This window comes from Notothenia rossii, assembly GCF_949606895.1.
Source record: "Notothenia rossii genome assembly, chromosome: 3".
Lineage (NCBI taxonomy): Eukaryota > Metazoa > Chordata > Actinopteri > Perciformes > Nototheniidae > Notothenia > Notothenia rossii.
The window spans coordinates 67127102-67147842 of record NC_136901.1 but is presented as its reverse complement, the minus strand read 5'-3'; the positions used below and the strand labels follow the sequence as shown (position 1 = coordinate 67147842).

Here is a 20741-nt window from a genome sequence, read left to right as displayed (position 1 = left end):
ACTGCAGTAGTAGTTCAAATCTTAAGTGTTGCATCAGTATTTACTACTTTCCTAATTTCCAACTAAATCAGTACACAGAATGATAATAGTAATGTACATTTACTTATTTTAAACACAGGACTTTTACTTGCAATGTCGTACTATAACAAGTGCTACTTGTATCTGAGTACTACTGCGACTAAATAGATGGCCTCATGCGTTAAATCTGGTACAGGAAATCGGTCAGGTGTTTTCTAGACTTATAAAGTTGTTAGTTATGTTTTACCTGATTACTCTATAACTCCATCAATTGATCCAGACACAGACACAAAACATTGAAATGCCCTGAGGCCATTTCTTTCAAAAGCCTCGGCTCAAAATTACATAATGCATTTTTCTACTGAATTTATTTTATTTATATAAATATAATTCATTTTTTCGAATTCATCCCTCTTCACATCTGTCTTTTAGTGCCTTCAGTTCACTCTTATTAATCCTGTCCTCATAGGCAGAGTAACTCACCTCTAACGCTTTCTCCTCTTATTGCTTTTTATTTCCTCTGCTTTCCTTTTTCCTCCTATTGTCCAAACACATTCATCTCAAACCTGACCTTTTTTATGGCCATTCTGTTCCGGTTTTTCTTTGTACTTTTTAAATAACATGTCCAAATGTTTCATGCTCGTCTTAATATCCCCTCTTCCCACACCCAAACCCAAAGTATTTTGACAACTAATTTCCCCATCCACTTCTGCCTGGCAGGTTTCCAACTTTCCACCTCTTTCTTTTCTAAGAAGTGAAGCCAGCAGAACTAAAGGTCGGAGATGATTTTGAAAGTAGACTTTATTAAATTAAGAGGATCAGTGTGGTTAAGACTCAGCTTTCCAATTTGATCAGACAGGCACCCTATGACATGGCCTAATGAGAGTCGATGTTATAAAACACAAACGCATAATTCAGATGATGGAGGACAAGTGAAGACGAGAATGTTCAAAACTAATTTCTTGTGATATGTGTGTGAGTTCGTCCATCTGACTTTGTGCCTTTGAGTGTGTGAGTTGGTTTTGAGGGGGTGTGTTAGTACTGCGTGTGTTGGTATGGTGTGCAAGCTGGGTTCATTAAGTTTAAGCACATTCTTAGATGTGCTCATTAACAAGTAAAGCATTTGTCCCCTTTCCAAACCATGGTGTCAAGAGATCCATACAATCTCTTTGAGAAAGAGAGATGTGTTTGTGTGTGTGTGTGTGTGTGTGTGTGTGTGTGTGTGTGTGTGTGTGTGTGTGTGTGTGTGTGTGTGTGTGTGTGTGTGTGTGTGTGTGTGTGTGTGTGTGTGTGTGTGTGTGTGTGTGTGTGTGTGTGTGTGTGTGTGTGTGTGTGTGTGGGTGTATTAATCGTCAATCAGCCAGAGACGCCCCAGGCCACGCTGACATTTTGGGGGGTACACATGATCTTTGAAATGCTTGAAGCCCAGCTGGGGTACTTTGTGAGATACACACACACACACGCACGCACGCACGCACGCACGCACGCACGCACGCACGCACGCACGCACACACACACACACACACACACACACACACACACACACTTACACAGCTGCTCCTCGTCTAACCTATAACCTCAGTTATCATGATTCCATTTGTCTGTTTAATGTTCCACGGCCCCTACTCTTTCCGGTCATTTCACCCCTTTCAGCCCTAAGAAGACTATTCCACTTCACTAAAATGTTCTTTTACATTATTCAGATGTTTTTCCGTTGTGAACATATCACTTATAAGCCTCTTTGCTTTATTATAAACCCTGTTAATAAATACAGTTCACAACAAGTGAACAAACCCACAGAGATTAGTGGCTTTGGTAGCTGTACTACACTGCAGTGCGTTGAGCTAGAGACTGGAAAATCTCCTTGATGTTTAATGTTCTTGCATGCAACATTTATTATAGGTATACCTAGCACTAAACCCAAAGTACAACTGAGGATGATCAGAATGTGATTAGTTCTGCAGACATTTGTTCATGAACCAGTTTTGGTTCAAGAGAAAAATTGTATCTGATAATGACAGGAGATGAAACACCAAGGGAAGTTAACATTTATCCTGAGGGGACCATGAATCTGCACTCCAACTTTCATGGCTATTGTTCCATAGATGTGGAGACCTTTGCCCTCAAGAGAATAATGGTGGTTCAAGAGAAACAGTCAGTGGATCACTAAAGCCATCTTGATTCATTCGTTTGACCTCATGAATATCTTTACCCAATGTGTGAAATTCTATCTAGTAGAAGGAGAAGGGGGTCACAAAAGCTAGTAAGACTCCTCCTTTGGGGATCATGAACATTTGTACAAGATTTTGTGACATTCTATCTAGTAGAATTCAAGATATTTCACTGGGTAAGTGAACTATTTGAAATTCTGGTGGCACTATAAAAATAAAGGGATTGACGAAACCAGATGGATTCATCCTCAGGAGATAATGAACTTGTGTAAAATAAATAAAAATGTCATGCCAATTCACCCATTGGAATGAAACACACAAAACTATTGCTGTGTTTAACCTGTGCGTTTCCTTACGTTTCTGCAGGACAAACAAGCTCGGATTCAAACCCACACCACCCGGACCAGAGCAAGGCCCGATGTGTGCATGTGTGTGAGCATGTCTGTGTGAGGTCCTTTAAGTGTGTATTTTCAGTACGTCGAGTGCCTTTGAATGAGCGAACGTGTTGTGTGCGTGAGTGAGAAGATGAGGGCTGTTGCCGCTCTTCTGTGTTTCCTGATGGTCGCCCAGGTCGGGGCGTCCCGGTTGGTCCGGGACACCGTGGTGGGCCCGGAGGCTTCAGAACCCTACAAGAGCAACGCCTCCGTCCCGCTTCAGCCCCCCCAGCAGGGCCGTCCACGGGGCTCCTTCCCCCCCATGTGCGTAAATCCCACGGAGATAAAGCAAGCCTTCAAGTATGTGAACACCATTGTGTCCTGCCTGATCTTTGCGGTGGGGATCATCGGCAACTCCACACTGCTCCGGATCATTTATAAGAACAAGTGCATGAGGAATGGACCCAATGTCCTGATTGGCAGCCTGGCTCTGGGAGACCTGCTTTACATCATCATCGCCATCCCCATCAATGTGTTTAAGGTAACCACATTTATTCCTTGATTGTTGCCAGGTTTGATTTTGGAACTGATCATGTCATTTGATGGTTGAATTGAGCCATTACATGTATTTATTCACTTTTAAATGAGAAGAGGCAGGTGACTTAACATCTTGATGCAACAATTCAGGCATTTCACACAAAATTAAAACTTCAAATGATTCCAACGTATTGAAACGCGTCGCTTGGTCTGTGTCTAATTTGATAAGACTTTAATCTAAAGTAATTTCCTTCACTGCACTTTCACAGTTACGAGGGGGCCGTTTGCGACAGCTTTCTTGGCACATTCTGTGGTTAGCGGTTTATGTAAGAGTTTATTGCAGTAGTGTGTCCTTGTATTTAAGGTGTTTTGTGTGGTTTTGTTTATTTCCTTTTTTTAAGTAAAGACTCTGCACACTTGACTTTCATTTGACCACTTCAATTAAAAAACTAAATCAAAGCAGATGCGAGTCAACAGTTGGGGACAAACCTGGTCCTTTCCTCACTCGCCTTTTGTGTGTGACCTGAAAAGATCCAGTGCGCTTTGGTCTAAATGCAGTCACTGCCAAATGTTCAAGTTATACTGTAACCACAAACGTCCGCCAGCAAGAAGTTCAAAAAAAAGGAGAAAACAACATGTAAAACTTGTTTTATCCTCCACATCTGATGAATAATTGACTTTCAAGTGAATATAGCTGGAATATGGTTCTGTATTTTATCCATTATTTATGATCTGCTGTATTGATAACAGACTTGGTTTTGAAAACTTGAAAGTTGTACAACCAAGCGTTGCTAATAACTCTATATCTCGTAAAGTGGCTGACAACATTTGATTGGTTTGCTGTAAAGGATATTGTCCTGAACTGATTTGATTACCCTTAGGACATTAACTTAAGCTGTGGGGAGGAAATGTTGACTTTGGCGAGCTGCCTTGGTAATACTGACACTAGGAAGACAGGGCCCCTACATGAACCTCAAAGATGTCTGTCCATGTGTTTGCACAGGGGACACCTCTTATCATAAAATCTTTCATTACTACTACATTACTTTTTAGACGCTTTTATCCAAAGCGACTTACATACTCAATACTGTGGGGAATCCCCACAGGAGCAATTTGGGGTGAAGTGTCTTGCCCAGGGACACAACAACATGCTGACTGCAGTGGGGTTTGAACCTGTGCTCCCCTGATCCGAACACCAACGCACTAACCCACTGCTCCACAGCCCCCCTTTCCTCACTGTCTGCCTCCATTATTCTCTGCAGCTAATAGCCGAGGACTGGCCGTTTGGCGTGTACGTCTGTAAGCTGATGCCGTTTATCCAGAAAGCTTCAGTTGGAATCACCGTCCTCAGCCTGTGTGCCCTCAGTATCGACCGGTGAGTACATTACCAACACAATCACAACAAACATCAGCAAGCAATTACATTGAGATGTTGAATGACAGCTGTTAAACCTAGAGATCTTGTTACTGTTCCAAACCAGTAACAAAGATTTCAGTTGTACCGACATCCAGGACAATACCTTGCCATTAGCTGGAAGTCCAAGTCAAGTATTTCTAGAAAAAAGTAACATTTACCTTCAGTTACACAAACCCCTGCCTCCTCAGAGATATTTATATGTTTAACTTATTCATCATTTAACATGGCCTACTCTTAGAAGGAACTTGGTCACTCTCTATAATACTAACTGATTTCTTCCATGTGAGTTTTAAGGACAGTTTTGAAAAAGACTTGACGCATACCAAGAGCACAGACTTGAAGCAATAAGATAGGACTCAAATGTACATATATATACAGAAATTGACATGTTTATGTTTATAAGATAGGACTGAAGCCAATTAAAATAATAATGGCCTCAAGTGATACTAGTCCTTGGCTGTGGAATCAACATCAATCGTTTTGAAAACAAACAAAGAGACGGATTCCATTTCTTCATAGCGATAATATAAATATTTCGTGATTTGTAAGAGACATTGTGTCTAAACTATGATAGGAAGTGGAATCAACTTCAACATCTGGTTGCCACCTTAGAACCATCTGGCCATTGTTGGTGCCAAACCAGAACCTAACCAATGTGTACCGGGTAGTTCTGAAAGCAGCTGTCTGTGTTTGTGTACAGCTACCACGCCGTGACATCATGGAGCAGGGTGAAGGGGATGGGCATCCCTCTGTGGAAAGCGGTGGAGGTGACGCTGATCTGGCTCGTTGCCGTGGCGCTGGCGGTCCCTGAGGCACTGGCCTTCGACATGCTGGAGATACCGTACAGAGGCAACAAGCTGCGCGTGTGTCTGTTGCACCCAGAACAGACCGGCAGCTTCATGAAGGTAGAAAAAAACTCAATAAACTTCCTTGTTGCCTTCCACAGAATGAGGAATTGTTTGCTGTTTTACAACATGTGCTGAAAATCCTGCACACTGATTGAGAACTCTCTGATTTTACTTTTAAGTACAAGCAGCATCTAAACAGCAACATCACAACATTTTGTTTTCTTTCATCAGGATAACATTTGTGAAGCTCTACCACCAAGTAATTAGTAATTCCAGAACATGTAACACAACCCTTATTCACAGCATGCAAATCATTTGAATGTGATAACAGTACATTTAGACATCTGCACACAGGAACAAATTGGGAAGATATCTCCAATATGTGGGTACTTAAAGTTTATTTAAACCAGATGGGTCTGGGGGAAACGCAAGACAGGGTGGAAATAGAGGATATTGCTGCAATGTCTTTTCATGTGACTATTCAAATCAGTGAATTCAGCTTGATGAAATGAGCTATTATGCATCATTCAGCCTGAGCTGGTGAAATATGTTGAAAAGATGGTATTTAGATTTAATTGAGGAAATGTCTTACATTCTTTCAACTAAATCTTCCACAAGGGCAAAATAAATACAAAAGGAAGAACTTATTTCAAACCAAAACAAGTCTGTAACTAATTCAGCGTGTCTCTACCAAGTCTCATTAACCCAGGTCTCGGGGGGGGGGGGGGGGGGGTCAGTGCCCATTTCTTTACAATATGTCTTTGTTTCTTGATGGCATAGCATGAAATGCAATCTCCAACCGTGTGGACCTGTGAACATTTTTCCAGCTCTACCACGACATGAAGGACTGGTGGCTGTTTGGCTTCTACTTCTGCTTCCCCCTGGCCTGCACAGGAGTCTTCTACACCCTCATGTCCTGCGAGATGCTCAGTCGCAAGAAAGGCATGCGCATCGCACTCAACGACCACATGAAACAGGTACATCCAGAAACATTCATCTGTTTGCATCTTGCTATTTATTTATCTATATATCGTATTCCATTTACGTGTATAAAGACTATTCTGCTATTTTATTTGTATTTACTTGCACATCTTGTAACATTCTCTTGCACTATTGTACTTCTATTCTGTTATTTCTTGCACTATTGGCATTGGTTTTTATCTGTTTTATGTCCTATATATTCAAATTGCATGTTGGAGGAGTCTTACGTTTTTTATTGCCATATCTAAACTGTAGCGACTGTGGTAATGACAATAAAGCCTTGAATGAGGTAAAGTTATTTATATTGTAGAAAAACCTTCTGTCACAAGTGGTTTGAAAATCTTACTTTAGTAAAAGTGTGTAAGGAAAAGTGTAGGAGGAAAAGTATTTATAGTAAACCATTCAAGACAGGACAATGTCTCCTTTGACTGTCATACAATTCACTTTATATCAGTAGATTAATTTAACTCCTGAACTGCTTCAAAAGCAGGATTTAATTGTTGTAGTACTTTGAGATAGAGGTCATGAACAAATATCAAATAATTATTTTAATTCTTAATGAATGTGCTGATCATTTGTATTACATAAAAAGAAATACAGCTACATTCAATAAAAATACAATGATTTAAAATGAAAACCAGCAAACCTTCACACTTCAAACTAATTCATTAAATGTATTTGAAATAGAAAAAAATAAACGATTTACATTATCATCAGAAATGTTGCTTTTATAATCAAGCTATTCTTGGGTTTTCTGTGGAAAAGCTTAATTAAAGTCAACTGTGTGTGTGTGCAGCGGAGGGAAGTAGCGAAGACGGTGTTCTGCCTCGTGCTGATCTTCGCTCTCTGCTGGCTGCCTCTCCATCTGAGTCGCATCCTGAAGAAAACTATTTATGACGAAAATGACCCCAACCGCTGTGAGCTGCTCAGGTAAGACGACACTGCCAACGTCACCCTCTGCTCTTCACTCTGCGACTTCCTGTATTCCTCACTTGAAACTTTGCACTTGTCCCACCCGACAGCTTCTTGTTAGTGATGGATTACATCGGCATCAACATGGCTTCCTTAAACTCCTGCATTAACCCCATCGCCCTCTACTTTGTCAGCCAGAAGTTTAAAAACTGCTTCCAGGTAAGAGGCTACTAAAATGGCCCTAAAAATTGTATATATAGAATGTACAGATTGATGACTGTGTGTTCTTTGTCCCGCAGTCTTGCCTGTGCTGCTGGTGCTACAGGACATCTCTTCTGGACGAACGAGGCTCGGGGGGGCGCTGGAAGGGCTCTTGTCACGGGAACGGGCTGGACCGCTCCAGCTCCCGCTCCAGTCAGAAATACACAAGCTCTTCATAAACACACACACACACATATCCTGCCATACCTCGTGTTCCCATCGGCTCCCGGAGGAAACGGAGAAGGAATCACTGAAGGAAGGAGGGAGGAGGAAACAGGACTGTACCTGATCAGACTGCCAAAACATATGATGTCTTAAATCTGTGTCTGTTATAGAGGACTGAAGTCGCTACATTTATATAGAATGTTTATTAAAGCCGCATGTAGAGGGTTATTTACAAGCAGACCTATGATTATACCCTGCCTTATGTCTGAATAACAGCTGCAATACTGAAGCTTTAATACCTCACAGTGAAGGGAAACTGTTCTTTTTACATACACAACGGTGCCTCTGCAATAATAAACACAATCAAACGCTGATTATCTGAAAAGCCGCTGAGCCGATTCCAGGCTGCCCGGTGACGTCATAGTGAAAAGGGCCCCGCTGTCATGTGGGGAGCCAAACGTTGGAAATCTTTTATCTGGAAGTCATCTACGCCTGAAATCATGCAGAGACCAGCTGTTGTCTTTGAACGCTGAAAATAAACACCAGATGACTGCAATCATGCCACACAGAGGAGATCATTTATAAGGACTTTTATTATTGCATTATTCAAGCTGTTGTACGCGTTTTTCACTGTGTATAAAGTCTTAACCCGTCCTTTATTATAATGTAGCTTCTATTTTTATAAGAAAGTATTACGAAACATGTGGATATTGTTTAACGTGAGGTGGTCATTTGTTATTTTGGTTTCCCGTAGCTGCTGGAAAGGACTTCTGAGAGCTGCTCGCGGAAATATCCTAAACTTGACCCATTTAAAAAGATTTAGGAAGGAAAAAATCAATCCTGTACAGCTGGATGTGTTCAAGAAGTTTCTGGTCACTGTGTAAAGTTCAAGTTATTTAGATAAATGTTTTTGCATTGAATTTAATCCTGGTAATCCATTGTTTAACCAACATGATTTTCATCAAAGGAGCTCATAGTGAGGAATGTATTATGTAGGCTGCAGAACTGAAAGATACATGTGTTCCTGATATTTTACGATTACATTCAGGACATCTGTAGCTAGCTGTACTTTGTGACAAATCTTGTGATACCAGCACATCATCAAATAACCATTTTGAAATCATCGTAAACTAATTCAAACCGTCTTCAACATTACCAGTAGTAAGTCACTTATGATACAAACACAAGATGACTATAATGTAATCCTCTTATATTTTTAAATATCAAACTAAAGAGGGAAGGTGCCTTTTTTTTTAAACGTGCTGATAACCAGACAAGGTGTTTGTTCACACTGAAGTATTTTCAACTCTTTTTAATATAAGCTATAATTAAATGTAGGCTACAGTGAAAATATGTCCATGGAAAGCTCAAATCAGCTGATCATGTAGCATGTGTCTCATGAACTCATCATGATTGTGTGTGCCATCACTGCGCTGCTTTAGGATAGAGATGGAGGTCTGAGCAGCTCTGTGACCCAGACACTGAGATAATTTCAGGTTGAAGATTAATGTAATGTGAATATACGCCCCGGTGTTTTAAATTACATTTATACCGTACCTATTTGTTGGAATATGCTGTAATAAATATTATTTTATAGCATTTCTGTTGTCTGAGGTTTTTACTAAAGCGTGGTTCTTCAACAGGGGGGACGGGACCCCTATAGTTACTGCAATGGGGCAGCATCATCATTTTTTGATTTTGAAAAATAGTTCTTGTTTCAAAAAATCAATTGTATGAAAATACAAATAAAAGTAACAGGAATCCAACATTTTATAAGCAGACATACATCAGTGTTTTCCCAAAAAAAAACGTTATCTAATTTATACTACATTGATAATAACACTTTTACCTTTACAAAGATACGCTTTATTGTCGGTTAAGATAAGATAAGATCTACTTTATTGATCCCAAATTGGGAAAACATGTTTGTTGCAGCAGCATGTAAAACAAAGTATTGCACATAATTACAAAATAAAAAAAGAGTAGAAGAAAACAATTATACAATATGAACATCTCAAAATAGAAGATAAAACAAAAGAGGGAAAATAAAAAGTTGACCATGAATATAAAAATATGTAGACCATCTGACAAATACAATTCTATTTGTGGACATTAAATTAGGTATAAATGTAAAATGTACAGTGAGAAGTTATAAGTCCAGGGCCGTCCCTCCCTACAGGACGATCATGCACACTGCATGGGGCCTCACCTTGCGGAGGGTTATGGCTAGAAAGGATCCGTCTAGTGTAAATATGACGTCACGTTCTCGTTGTAACTCTCGTTGTAATCGGAGCGGCTCGGAAACACATCTACAGCAGTAACATGATGCAACATACACATTAATGCAGCAGCAATATTAATAGAGAAACATCAGACATAATAGTAAAACACTGCAAGGGAACATTTTATTGCACCAGGAACTATCTTGGGACTTTTACTGCGACAACATTGATTTGCCTGTGAATAAAAAATAAACCATAGTGTTGGTGATCTACAGTGTTGCCATTCTTCTTTGAACACCAGCAAGACCGCTAACACCCTATTTCAACAATCAAACTTCCTGTAATTGACATAATTAATAGATAGTTTAGCTTCTCATCATCATTTGCTGTGGCCCACTGATGTTAACGATCGTAACTGAAAGGCTGCCTGCCAAACGTAAACATTCAGCCACGTGACATTCAGCCAAACTCTCGCGAGAGTTTTACACAAGACGGATCCTTTCTAGACATAACCCTTGCGGAGGGAGTCTCAACTGAGCCGAAAATGCGGCGCACCTCTGCGCATATGCGGTGCAATTAGTGTGGCGCGGCACGGTTTCGCCGCTGCGAGGCTTCACTAGCACGCCCCGTCCCGACACTCGCATCTCTCTGTAGATGTCTAATTTGACTTGTTTTATTGTCTTTGTAGTTTTTTCTTTATGTCTCGTTTTTTGGTGCCTCTCTGTGGTTATTTTGAGTCTCCTACGCTGAAAAAACAAAATTGTTGACTTTAATTAAATGTATTATGTCAACAGATTTCACATAATTAGGTTATATATAGTTGAACGCAATAATATTAAGTTTAAATAAAAAATATTTTGTTCAACTTATTATTATTCCTTTCAACTAACGTCAGATTCAGAAACAGGTTTATTACCAGGTAGGTGTTGTGTCCCGTCAATTATGTTAGTTTGTTATGTATCAGTCACGTTCAGGCTTGTTTTGTTTGTTTCACTTCCTGTTGTATTTTGTACTCCTTGTCTCATTCCAGGTGCCTTTACTTCCTTGGTTCTTGTTTCCCGCCATCGTCAGCGTCTGCCCCGCCCCTGATTGTTTCCACCTGTTCCCACTTACCTCTTGTATATATTGTCCTGTTCCCCCTTGTCTGTTGTCAGTTCGTCTGGTTCGTCATGCCAAGAAGTCAGATCCAAGCAGCCATAGAGAGACCAAGTACCTTTTGAGGTATCCTCTATGAGAGCGTTTTGTTTTGTGACCGTTTTGTGACTCCCTCTGTAAAGAGTGTTTCTTTGGTTTTTTTGATCCATTAAAGTTAATTTTTCTTCAAAACCTTTTCGTCTCCGGGTTGTGCAATTGAGTCCTCATATCAGTGAGTCACGGTGCATAACAGTAGGTTTACATGTACGAGGAATTTGACTGGTGTCGTGGTGCATAAAAACAAGAATTAAAAACACAGGTAGAGAACTAGGAAAATATAAAAAATAATAAAAAATATAGCAGTATTTATATTGCAATGGAATGAGGAATAAAATATGGAATACAAATCAACTGTAATACAAAATAATGTTGTACATTGTGTGCATTAATGTAATGCAGGGGTCGGCAACCCCTGGCACGCGGCACCGTAACCAGTGGCACACTAGGAATAAGTGGAATAAGTGTGCAAAATATTTAAATTAATTTTCGGATCCTGAACACGAGACCGCCGCCAGAGCTCGTCTCCCCGTTACCTGCAGAAGGAAGCCATGCACGCAACGCAGCCCCGCTCTCTTTATCTCCAGTTGACTTTCTGCCGCTTTCCTCCGTGGTGCAGTGCTGATCGTTTCACCACGGAGGAAAGCACTTCACTAATTGCAGTACCCATAAGGAGCTGTACAAATGACGCAGTTTTTGCGTGGCTGTGTTTATTTAGTTGAAAGCCCAGTGGCGATCTGCTCATCTCTCATCGAAATAATATGCTACAAAGGGGCGGACTGGCCATCTGTGTGTAGAACTTTCCTGTCAGCTCCCAGACCGTAGTCGAGGAGGGCAGAAGCAACAAGCTTCAGGTTCAATAACCCACTTTAGCTTAAATGACTGGAGAGAGGCGAGCTCTTCTTGGGAGGACGTTGCATTTATTTAGCTGTTCTTCTGTTTCACAAAATACATCACCGACCTCTGTTTTTCTGCTTTCCCGTTTCACTTCCAGAAACATACACACGTTCCCTCACTGTCGCTCTACCATTCACAAACACACATGCACAAGCCGCACCCCTCTCTCTCTCTCTTAAAGGGATAGCGATTGTTTGTAGATGTAGGTGCATTAATAAACAAGGCAAATCAGGCTGTGTCTCAACGCCGTGTATTCACATTAAGCAGGTAATCATACAACTGGGCTAGAGTCACGTGAGGCAGATATATATATAACACAGGCACAATATGTCCACAGGGTGGAGCTGCAACCTAGCCTAAACCATTCTGTAACATCTCCCTTCCTTTTGTTAAGTAACAACACAGGATCAATACTGCCATTAAACTGTTGACCTTTAAACAGAACATTAATCAAATGATTTCAACAACAAATAGTGCACCTAGCAAAGACACTTCAATAATAGCCGGATCAGAACACATCAGCAATAAACTCAGAACAATCAATCACATTTGTTTTACAATCTCTCCACTTCCTTTTTTTTTTCCTTTTTTAAAATGTTTATCGTCCATGTGTGTTTGAGTGCGCACAGTCCAAGTGTGTGTGTGTGAGTGCGTGTATGTGTCCTAGAGGTCAAGTCTGTCAGGAGGTCTAATCAGCCGTCCGCTCCGGGAGAAGGCCCGGCCCTGTAACTCACGGCATGGTGTACCCCCAGTCTGCGGGGAAGACCGCAACGACCTCGGGGGTGATGGCCTTGGAGACTCCCCGGGGACGCAGACGACCTCTCTGGCGCTCCCCCCACTCGCAGGCTGCTCCGGGGCCGATTCTGGGAGAACTGACGGCTGGAGAAGGGCCGTCTCTGCTGGTCGAAGATCAACCCTGTTGCGCCGATATGTGTTCCCCTCCACACCGACCAGATAGGACTGGAGTCCCAACTGCTGAAGGCACACACCTCTCCTCCATCGGCCCGTCCTGTCTCCTGGGAGCGGCTTCATCCGTATGGGCTGGCCGACGTTCAGCTCCGGCAGATCCTTGGCAGATCTGTCATATGTCAGCTTTGCTCCTTGATGTTTCACTTTCAGCTTGTCAGGAACACCCGTGACGACCTGAGGCACCAGTAGCTGGTCGGCCACAGGGAGAAGGGTTCTCAGTCTCCGCGACATAAGCCGCTGTGCTGGGCTGCAATGCATACCCTCAGTGGGCGTATTTCTCCAATGCAATATGGCCCTCCAGGGGTCCTCTTTGGCACGGTCTGCCCTTCTGCACAGGCTCTTTACAATTTTCACTGCTGACTCCGCTTTGCCATTAGCCTTTGGGTGCCTCGGTGAGGACATGACATGCTCAAAACCTCACTCTCTCGCAAACGCCCGGAACTCTCAACCGGCAAACTGGCCTCCACCATCAGAAATGGCCCTGTCTGGGACACCGTAGCGTGCAAACTGTGCCTTGCATCTACGGATCGTGGTGTCCGTTGATAGGTCAGGGAGCAGGTCGATCTCCCAAAAGTCAGAATAATGGTCCACCACGAGCAAGAAGTTCTGGGCTGCGTAGCTGTACAGATCCATGCTTACTAGCTGCCAGGGACGTGTGGGGAGCGGGTGTGACATCATAGTCTCTTTCTGTTGTTCGTGTGCATACTCATTGCACACAGAGCACTTTTGCACATAATCCTTGACTTCCCCTTGCATACCGGGCCAGTAAAGTGTATCACGGGCCTGCCTGTAGCACGCCTCGCCCCCCACGTGGTTGTAGTGGATCCGTCTCAGCATTTCCGGACGCATAGCTTTTGGAATGATGACGCGCTGACTCCTGAAGAGCACGCCATCCTGTGCACTTATCTCATCTCTGACGGCCCAGTAGTCCCTGACGGCTACAGGGGTCTCCTCTTTGTGTCCTGGCCATCCCTCCAGCACGACAGACTTAAGTGTTTGAAGACACACATCTTCCTCAGTGTGTGTCCGAATCTGTGCCAGGCGTTGGCTGCTGACATTTAAATAGTCTGCCTGCTGAATGGCCGCCGTGTCACACTGCTCCTGCTGCATGCTGCAGACCATTTCACGTTGGTACAGTGTGTCTGTTCTCTGTGGCGGGGTGGTGGCTCTGCTGAGCGTGTCACTTATGTACATCTCAGGGCCTGGCTTGTATACCACCGCAAGGCAGTAATTCTGAAGTGTGAGGAGCATGCTCTGAAGGCGCTTTGGCGCACTGAGGAGGGGCTTGGTGAAGATGGACACCAGCGGGCGGTGGTCGGTCTCTGCAGTCACATCACCCCTCCCATATAGATAGTAGTGGAAGCGTTGGCAGGCGAATACGATGCTCAGGCACTCCTTTTCAATCTGTGCATAATTTTGCTCCGTTTGGGTCAATGCCCGGGAGGCGAATGCGACAGGCTGTCCCCCTTGAAGCAAGCAGCAGCCCAGACCCGCCTGACTGGAGTCGCTCTGTACGGTGACTGGCTTGCGGACGTCATAGTACCTTAGGACTGGCACCGCCGTGACCAGTGCCTTGATTTCCTTCATGGCGGCATCATGTTTGGGCAGCCAGTGCCACATCACATCCTTGTCCAGCAGTCTCCTCAGCGGCTCACATACCGCTGACAAGCGTGGCATGAATCTGGACAGATAGTTCACAAATCCGACACACCGCTGGACCCCTTTTGCATCTGTGGGGTTTGGCATGTCCAGCACCGCCCTGATTTTGTCAGGGTCAGCCTTGAGGCCCTCCGCGGACAGTATGTGGCCGTGGAAGCGGACCTCCTTCACTCGGAACTGCAGCTTTTTCAGGCCCAGTCTCAGCTTTACTTCCCTGCATCTGTCCATCAGAGCGATGAGGTTTGTGTCATGGTCGCGATTGGCCTCATCCTCTGTGTCCCCAGCCGACTACAAGGATGTCATCAGCTATGGGCTCAATCCCTGTCAAGCCAGCCAGCAGCTCATGCTGCTTCCTTTGATACAGCTCCGGGGCAACTGACACACCGAAAGGAAGTTTCAGCCAGCGTTTCCTACCCCACGGTGTCCAGAATGTTGTCATCAGGCTGCTTTCTTCATCCAAGCGGCACTGCAGGAATGCATCACGTGCATCCACCAGGGTGAATATACGTGCCTTTGGCAGCTTATACAACACGTCATCCAAAGTGGGCATAAGGTAGTGGGACCGTTTCAGAGCACGTTTGAGATGCTTCGGGTCAATGCATAGTCTCAATTTGTCTGGCTTTTTTACTATGACTAGATTGCTAATCCAGTCCGTGGGTTGAGTGACTGTGGTCAAGTGTCCCTCCTCTTCATATCAATCAAGCTGAGCCTTAACAGCTGCCTTGAGGGCCACTGGAACGTTCCTGGGAGCACACTGCACCGGTGTCACAGTGCTGTCCAGCTCAAAGTGAATATCACCGGGCAGAGACTCAACAGGGCTGGTGAACACGTCGTGGTAGGTGCTGACAAGACACTCCTTGGTCAGGTCTCCCTTCCTGCAGTGCTCCACCTTATTCAGCTCCTCAGGAATGGTGAAGCGTATCAGACCAAGTCTCTCACATGTCTCACCCGAAAGCAAGGGCCTCTGGCCAGTATGCACGATCTCAAAGTCCAGTCTGTGCGTCTTACCCCTAATGACGCATTGTGTGCTGTACACACCTAATGAGCTCATCCACTCACTGTTGTATAGTTTTAATCTGGTGAGACTCTTCAGAAGAGGCGTTCTAGACGCCAGTCTCGTCTTGTCCTTGATGCTCATCACATTGCAAGTGGCTCCAGAGTCGAGCTGGCACCTCTGAACCCCACTTTGCAGTGGCAGGTTGACAAACCACTTTTTACCTTGAGTGTTCACAGCCCCCACGCTCTCCGCTGTGTACACGTCTCTCTCATCGCTGTCCTCCAGTTCCCCTGGCAACGGGTCATCCACAGCATTCAACTGGCGTGCCTGCTGGCCTCTTTTCATGCATACTTTTGCAAAATGGTTAGCAGTGCCACACGAGCTGCACGATTTACCAAAAGCAGGGCACAGGTTCCGCCCACGCTTGTGCCGTGGGCCACAGTACTTGCATTCGCCAGCATCTCTCATGCTCTGTGGTTGTGCAGATGTGTTGGTGGACTCGGATGGCCTGCTGATGGCCTGCTGGCAGACCTCCGTCCATATCGCTGTCCTTGTGTGGCATTAATGCTGTCCCCAGGTCCAGAGCTGCCCAGTGACATGGTTTTTAACTTGCTATCCATGACCTCGGCTGCACGGCAAATTTTAATGGCCTCGTCCAATTTAAGGTCCTTTTCCCTTAGTAAACGACGTCTAGCACCCTCGTCAGTTATCCCGAGAACAAGCCTGTCCCTTATGAGTTCATATTTTATAGCTCCATATTCACAAGAGGCAGCCTTTTCCCTCAGCCTGGTAGCAAACGCATCCAAGAGCTCTCCATCCTCTTGTTTAAGGTTGCCAAAAACGTACCTCTCAAAGATTACGTTCTTTGCGGGCGTGAAGTATTGCTCCAGTGCCACCAGTATATCACCCGCATCCTTTTGTTGGTCCGCGGTTAGTCCCAGGTTGTGTTTGTAAACATGGCGGCAGTCGTTCCCCATTAGCCTCCTTAGCGCAGCTGCTTGTACCGGCTTTTCTTTCTCGCTGAGCCCGGTCGCAAGCAGATAATCCTCAAATTCTGCTCGAAAGCTCACCCAGTTGCCGTGGATGTCCCCCGCCATCTTCATAGGCTCCGGAGGTGGGATGCTGGATGCCATTGTTCCAACGTGACGCTAATGCTAACAGGCTAACTGAAACTGCTAAACCTGACCAAAACAAATAAATGCACGCCGTCTCAGCGACGGACAGTAGCATGCAGTCCACAGCTGGGTCCTATTTGAGCTTCTGACACCATGTTTGTAGATGTAGGTGCATTAATAAACAAGGCAAATCAGGCTGTGTCTCAACGCTGTGTATTCACATTAAGCAGGTAATCATACAACTGGGCTAGAGTCACGTGAGGCAGATATATATATAACACAGGCACAATACGTCCACAGGATGGAGCTGCAACCTAGCCAAAACCATTCTGTAACAGCGATCTCATCTCACTCTGCATGACCCTAATATCATAACTTGTGTGTTCTGGAGAATCACAGAACGGACGATCGTCCTTATTATTATGCCGTTTAAACCAATTATTTAAATGTGTTTGTTAAATTCGGCATCATGTAAGTTGCGCTGACAGGTCCACATACTGCTTCCCCGCAGCGAGGCTCCCCCGCCCTCCTGCTGATAGTTGACGAGCGTCAACCCCCCCCCCCCCCCCCCCCCCCCGTTGATAATTATCGATCGTTGGCACGCTGATAACATTTTTTTTTTTAAATGGCACTTCATATCAAAAAGGTTGCCGACCCCTGATGTAATGCATAGAGACAATGATGTGGCTGAGGTCAAGTGTCAGTGGGGGGGGGCGGGCCTTGTTGATGAGGCCGGTAGCGGAGGGGAAAAAACTGTTCAGGTGGCAAGAGGTTTTGGTCCTGATGGAGCGCAGCCTCCTGCCAGAGGGGAGGGGGGTGAACAGTTTGTGTCCAGGTTGGGAGGGGTCGGCCATTATCTTCCCTGCCCGCCTCAGGGTTCTGGAGGCGTGCAGGTCCTTGAGGTATGGCAGATTGCAGGCCCTTTTCCTTAGCTGTGGCTGCAGCGTACCAGATGGTGATGGAGGAGGTGAGGATGGACTCACTGATGGAGGTGTAGAAGTTCACCATCATTGTCTTTGGCAAGTTGAATTTCTTCAGCTGCCTCAGGAAAAACATCCTCTGCTGAGCTTTTTTGATGAGGGAGCAGATGTTCTGCTCCCACTTCAGGTCCTTGGAGATGATGGTGCCCAGGAAGCGGTAATACTTCACAGCGGTTACTGGGGAGTCACACAGAGTGATGGGGGCGGATGGGGCTGCGTTCTTCCTAAAGTCCACAACCATCTCCACTGTCTTGAGAGCGTTGAGCTCCAGGTGGTTGTCCCTACACCAGGTCACCAGATGGTCCATCTCCCACCTGTAGGCATTAATACAAACAATCATGTGAGTTAACAGCCTGTCAAAGTTTGAATGTTATGTCAAAGGCTTCATGTCTTTAGTGTTTTCCTTGAGGAGAAGTTACATTTGGTTAACATCTGATTTCAGGGAAAGATCAGGCAAGGACACCTTGTCAAATGTGTTACAAATTACCATTACATGGTGTTTCCTGATTTACAATGATTGCACTTCACATTAGAAGAGCCAGTTCCACAGATTGAGTTTACAGGGATAGAGCCTGAATCTCAGAGATCTTTTGTACATTTTTAATGAAGTAGTACCGAACTGTTTTTTTTATTGGAAACAGCTGATGATTCCACAAGACTTATTTTATTAGAGGTAACTTTGTTTTCTTATTTGCCTCAAGAGCAACTCATTAAAGTTTGCTTCTAAAGGTTGAATGTCAACGTTACAGAGAAAACTATTCAGCAATACTGGAGAGAATCATCTGTAAAACCACACAGGCCTGGCCGACATATAATAAATAAACAAAGAAATTAGTATGATTAAAATGTCACCATAATGTGTTAGGAATAAAACGTTGTATGAGCGAGGACTTCATGTCTTAAAACCGCGCTTTATGTTTGTGGGACATTTTGAAACAAAACCACATTAAACCACACTGCAAATTATTGTTTGCTATAAGAACCATTTATCCACAGCAGCCTCCTTGTCACTGCGGATACATTCTTCTCTGCACAAACAATATTCAAAGTGCTGTGCTCAACCTTCATGTGCTTTCGGACATGTGAAGGGTTTGGGGAATTTCCCTTTTATGCAGCGTTCGGTTTGAATAGTGCTGCCCCATTAAAGAAAGATGATATTAAATCATTTTTTAAACCAACTTTGGATGTGTGAGCCCATCATCGTTGAAAGTTTCACAGTTAAAGAGGATGTAACCAATTTTGCTTTTGCAAATGAAAGTTGGATTGATTATAATAAAAAGCACCAGTATGGTTAGCAAAAATGAAATGTAACTTTTATGACTCTTTTAAAAGGACCCCTATTATGTGAAATACACTTTTTAAATGTATGGTATTCATATATACAGTATGTCTACCCTGTGTGTTAAGATACTCAGAAAGTTTCATCAAAAAGGTTTCTACTCTTTCCCTCCTGAACCAGGTCTGTGAAATCCTCTAAAGAAAACGGGCAAGGTTTCGGTTCATAAGAGACCTAAACGTTCATATTTGACGTCATTTGTGGTTGTACGGCATTAGCAACAAACCAACCACGGTAAGCCCCGCCCACCCTCTTCCCGGAATCCCCTCCCGCAGCACCTCTGTGTATTTTTGGCTACCGGTTTCAGCTGCTGTTTTAGGCTGCAATAATCTGGCACCTCTGAGTTTGCCGGTGGACACTGTGAAACGCTTCTCTTACGCAGTGTTCACCATTACCATGGAGCTAATTGGGTGGGGGGCGGAGAGACAGAAAGACGTCCGCAAAGGGGCGTGGCCAGCAGCAGCTCATTTGCATTTAAAGCTACAGACACAGAATCAGCACTTTTGAAACAGGAGGGTTTATGGCATACTTAAATGCATGATCTGTTTGGGATTTTGAGCAAAAATGTTCAGAGACATGTTTTCTATATATCTGAGACCTATAATATATTGTTGAAATACAGTACAATACGTGACGTTTAAAGTGCTTGGACCAGGAATTTATCATATGATATTCTAGTCTTTTGCAACATTTAGGTAATTTATATACAGTGGGGCAAAAAATGATTTAGTCAGCCACCAATTGTGCAAGTTCTCCCACTTAAAAAGATGAGAGAGGCCTGTAATTTTCATCCTAGGTATACCTCAACTATGAGAGACAAAATGAGAAAGAAAAAAAATCCAGAAAATCACATTGTCTGATTTTTAAAGAATTTATTTGCAAATTGTGGTGGAAAATAAGTATTTGGTCAATAACAAAAGTTCATCTCAATACTTTGTTATATGCCCTTTGTTTGCAATGACAGAGGTCAAACGTTTTCTGTAAGTCTTCACAAGGTTTTCACACACTGTTGATGGTATTTTGGCCCATTCCTCCATGCAGATCTCCTCTAGAGCAGTGATGTTTTGGGGCTGTCGCTGGGCAACACGGACTTTCAACTCCCTCCAAAGATTTTCTATGGGGTTGAGATCTGGAGACTGGCAAGGCCACTCCAGGACCTTGAAATGCTTCTTACAAAGCCACTCCTTCGTTGCCCGGGCGATGTGTCTGGGATCATTGTCATACTGAAAGACCCAGCCACGTTTCATCTTCAATGCCCTTGCTGATGGAAGGAGGTTGTCACTAAAAATCTCACGATACATGGCCCCATTCATTCTTTACTTTACACGGATCAGTCGTCCTGGTCCCTTTGCAGAAAAACAGCCCCAAAGCATGATGTTTCCACCCCCATGTTTCACAGTAGGTATGGTGTTCTTTGGATGCAACTCAGCATTCTTTCTCCTCCAAACACGTCAAGTTGAGTTTTTACCAAAAAGTTCTATTTTGGTTTCATCTGACCATATGACATTCTCGTCAATCCTCTTCTGGATCATCTAAATGCTCTCTAGCAAACTTCAGACGGGCCTGGTCATGTACTGGCTTAAGCAGGGGGACAAGTCTGGCAATGCAGGATTTGAGTCCCTGGCGGCGTAGTGTGTTACTGATGGTAGCCTTTGTTACTTTGGTCCCAGCTCTCTGCAGGTCATTGACTA

General features: G+C 43.9%; 1 protein-coding gene across 1 annotated transcript in view; it reads left to right on the top strand.

Annotated features, from left to right (window-relative positions):
• LOC307031891 (endothelin receptor type B-like) overlaps positions 1–9283 on the top strand; it is an 11201-nt gene extending 1918 nt beyond the window's left edge. The window contains exons 2-8 of the mRNA XM_079669456.1: positions 2556–3104; positions 4363–4475; positions 5218–5422; positions 6193–6342; positions 7143–7276; positions 7369–7477; positions 7558–9283. Coding sequence (XP_079525582.1) covers positions 2682–3104; positions 4363–4475; positions 5218–5422; positions 6193–6342; positions 7143–7276; positions 7369–7477; positions 7558–7698 — 1275 coding nt within the window. The 5' untranslated portion in view covers positions 2556–2681 and the 3' untranslated portion in view covers positions 7699–9283. The remainder of the gene's footprint in view (positions 1–2555; positions 3105–4362; positions 4476–5217; positions 5423–6192; positions 6343–7142; positions 7277–7368; positions 7478–7557) is intronic.
• Positions 9284–20741: the final 11458 nt, after the last annotated feature.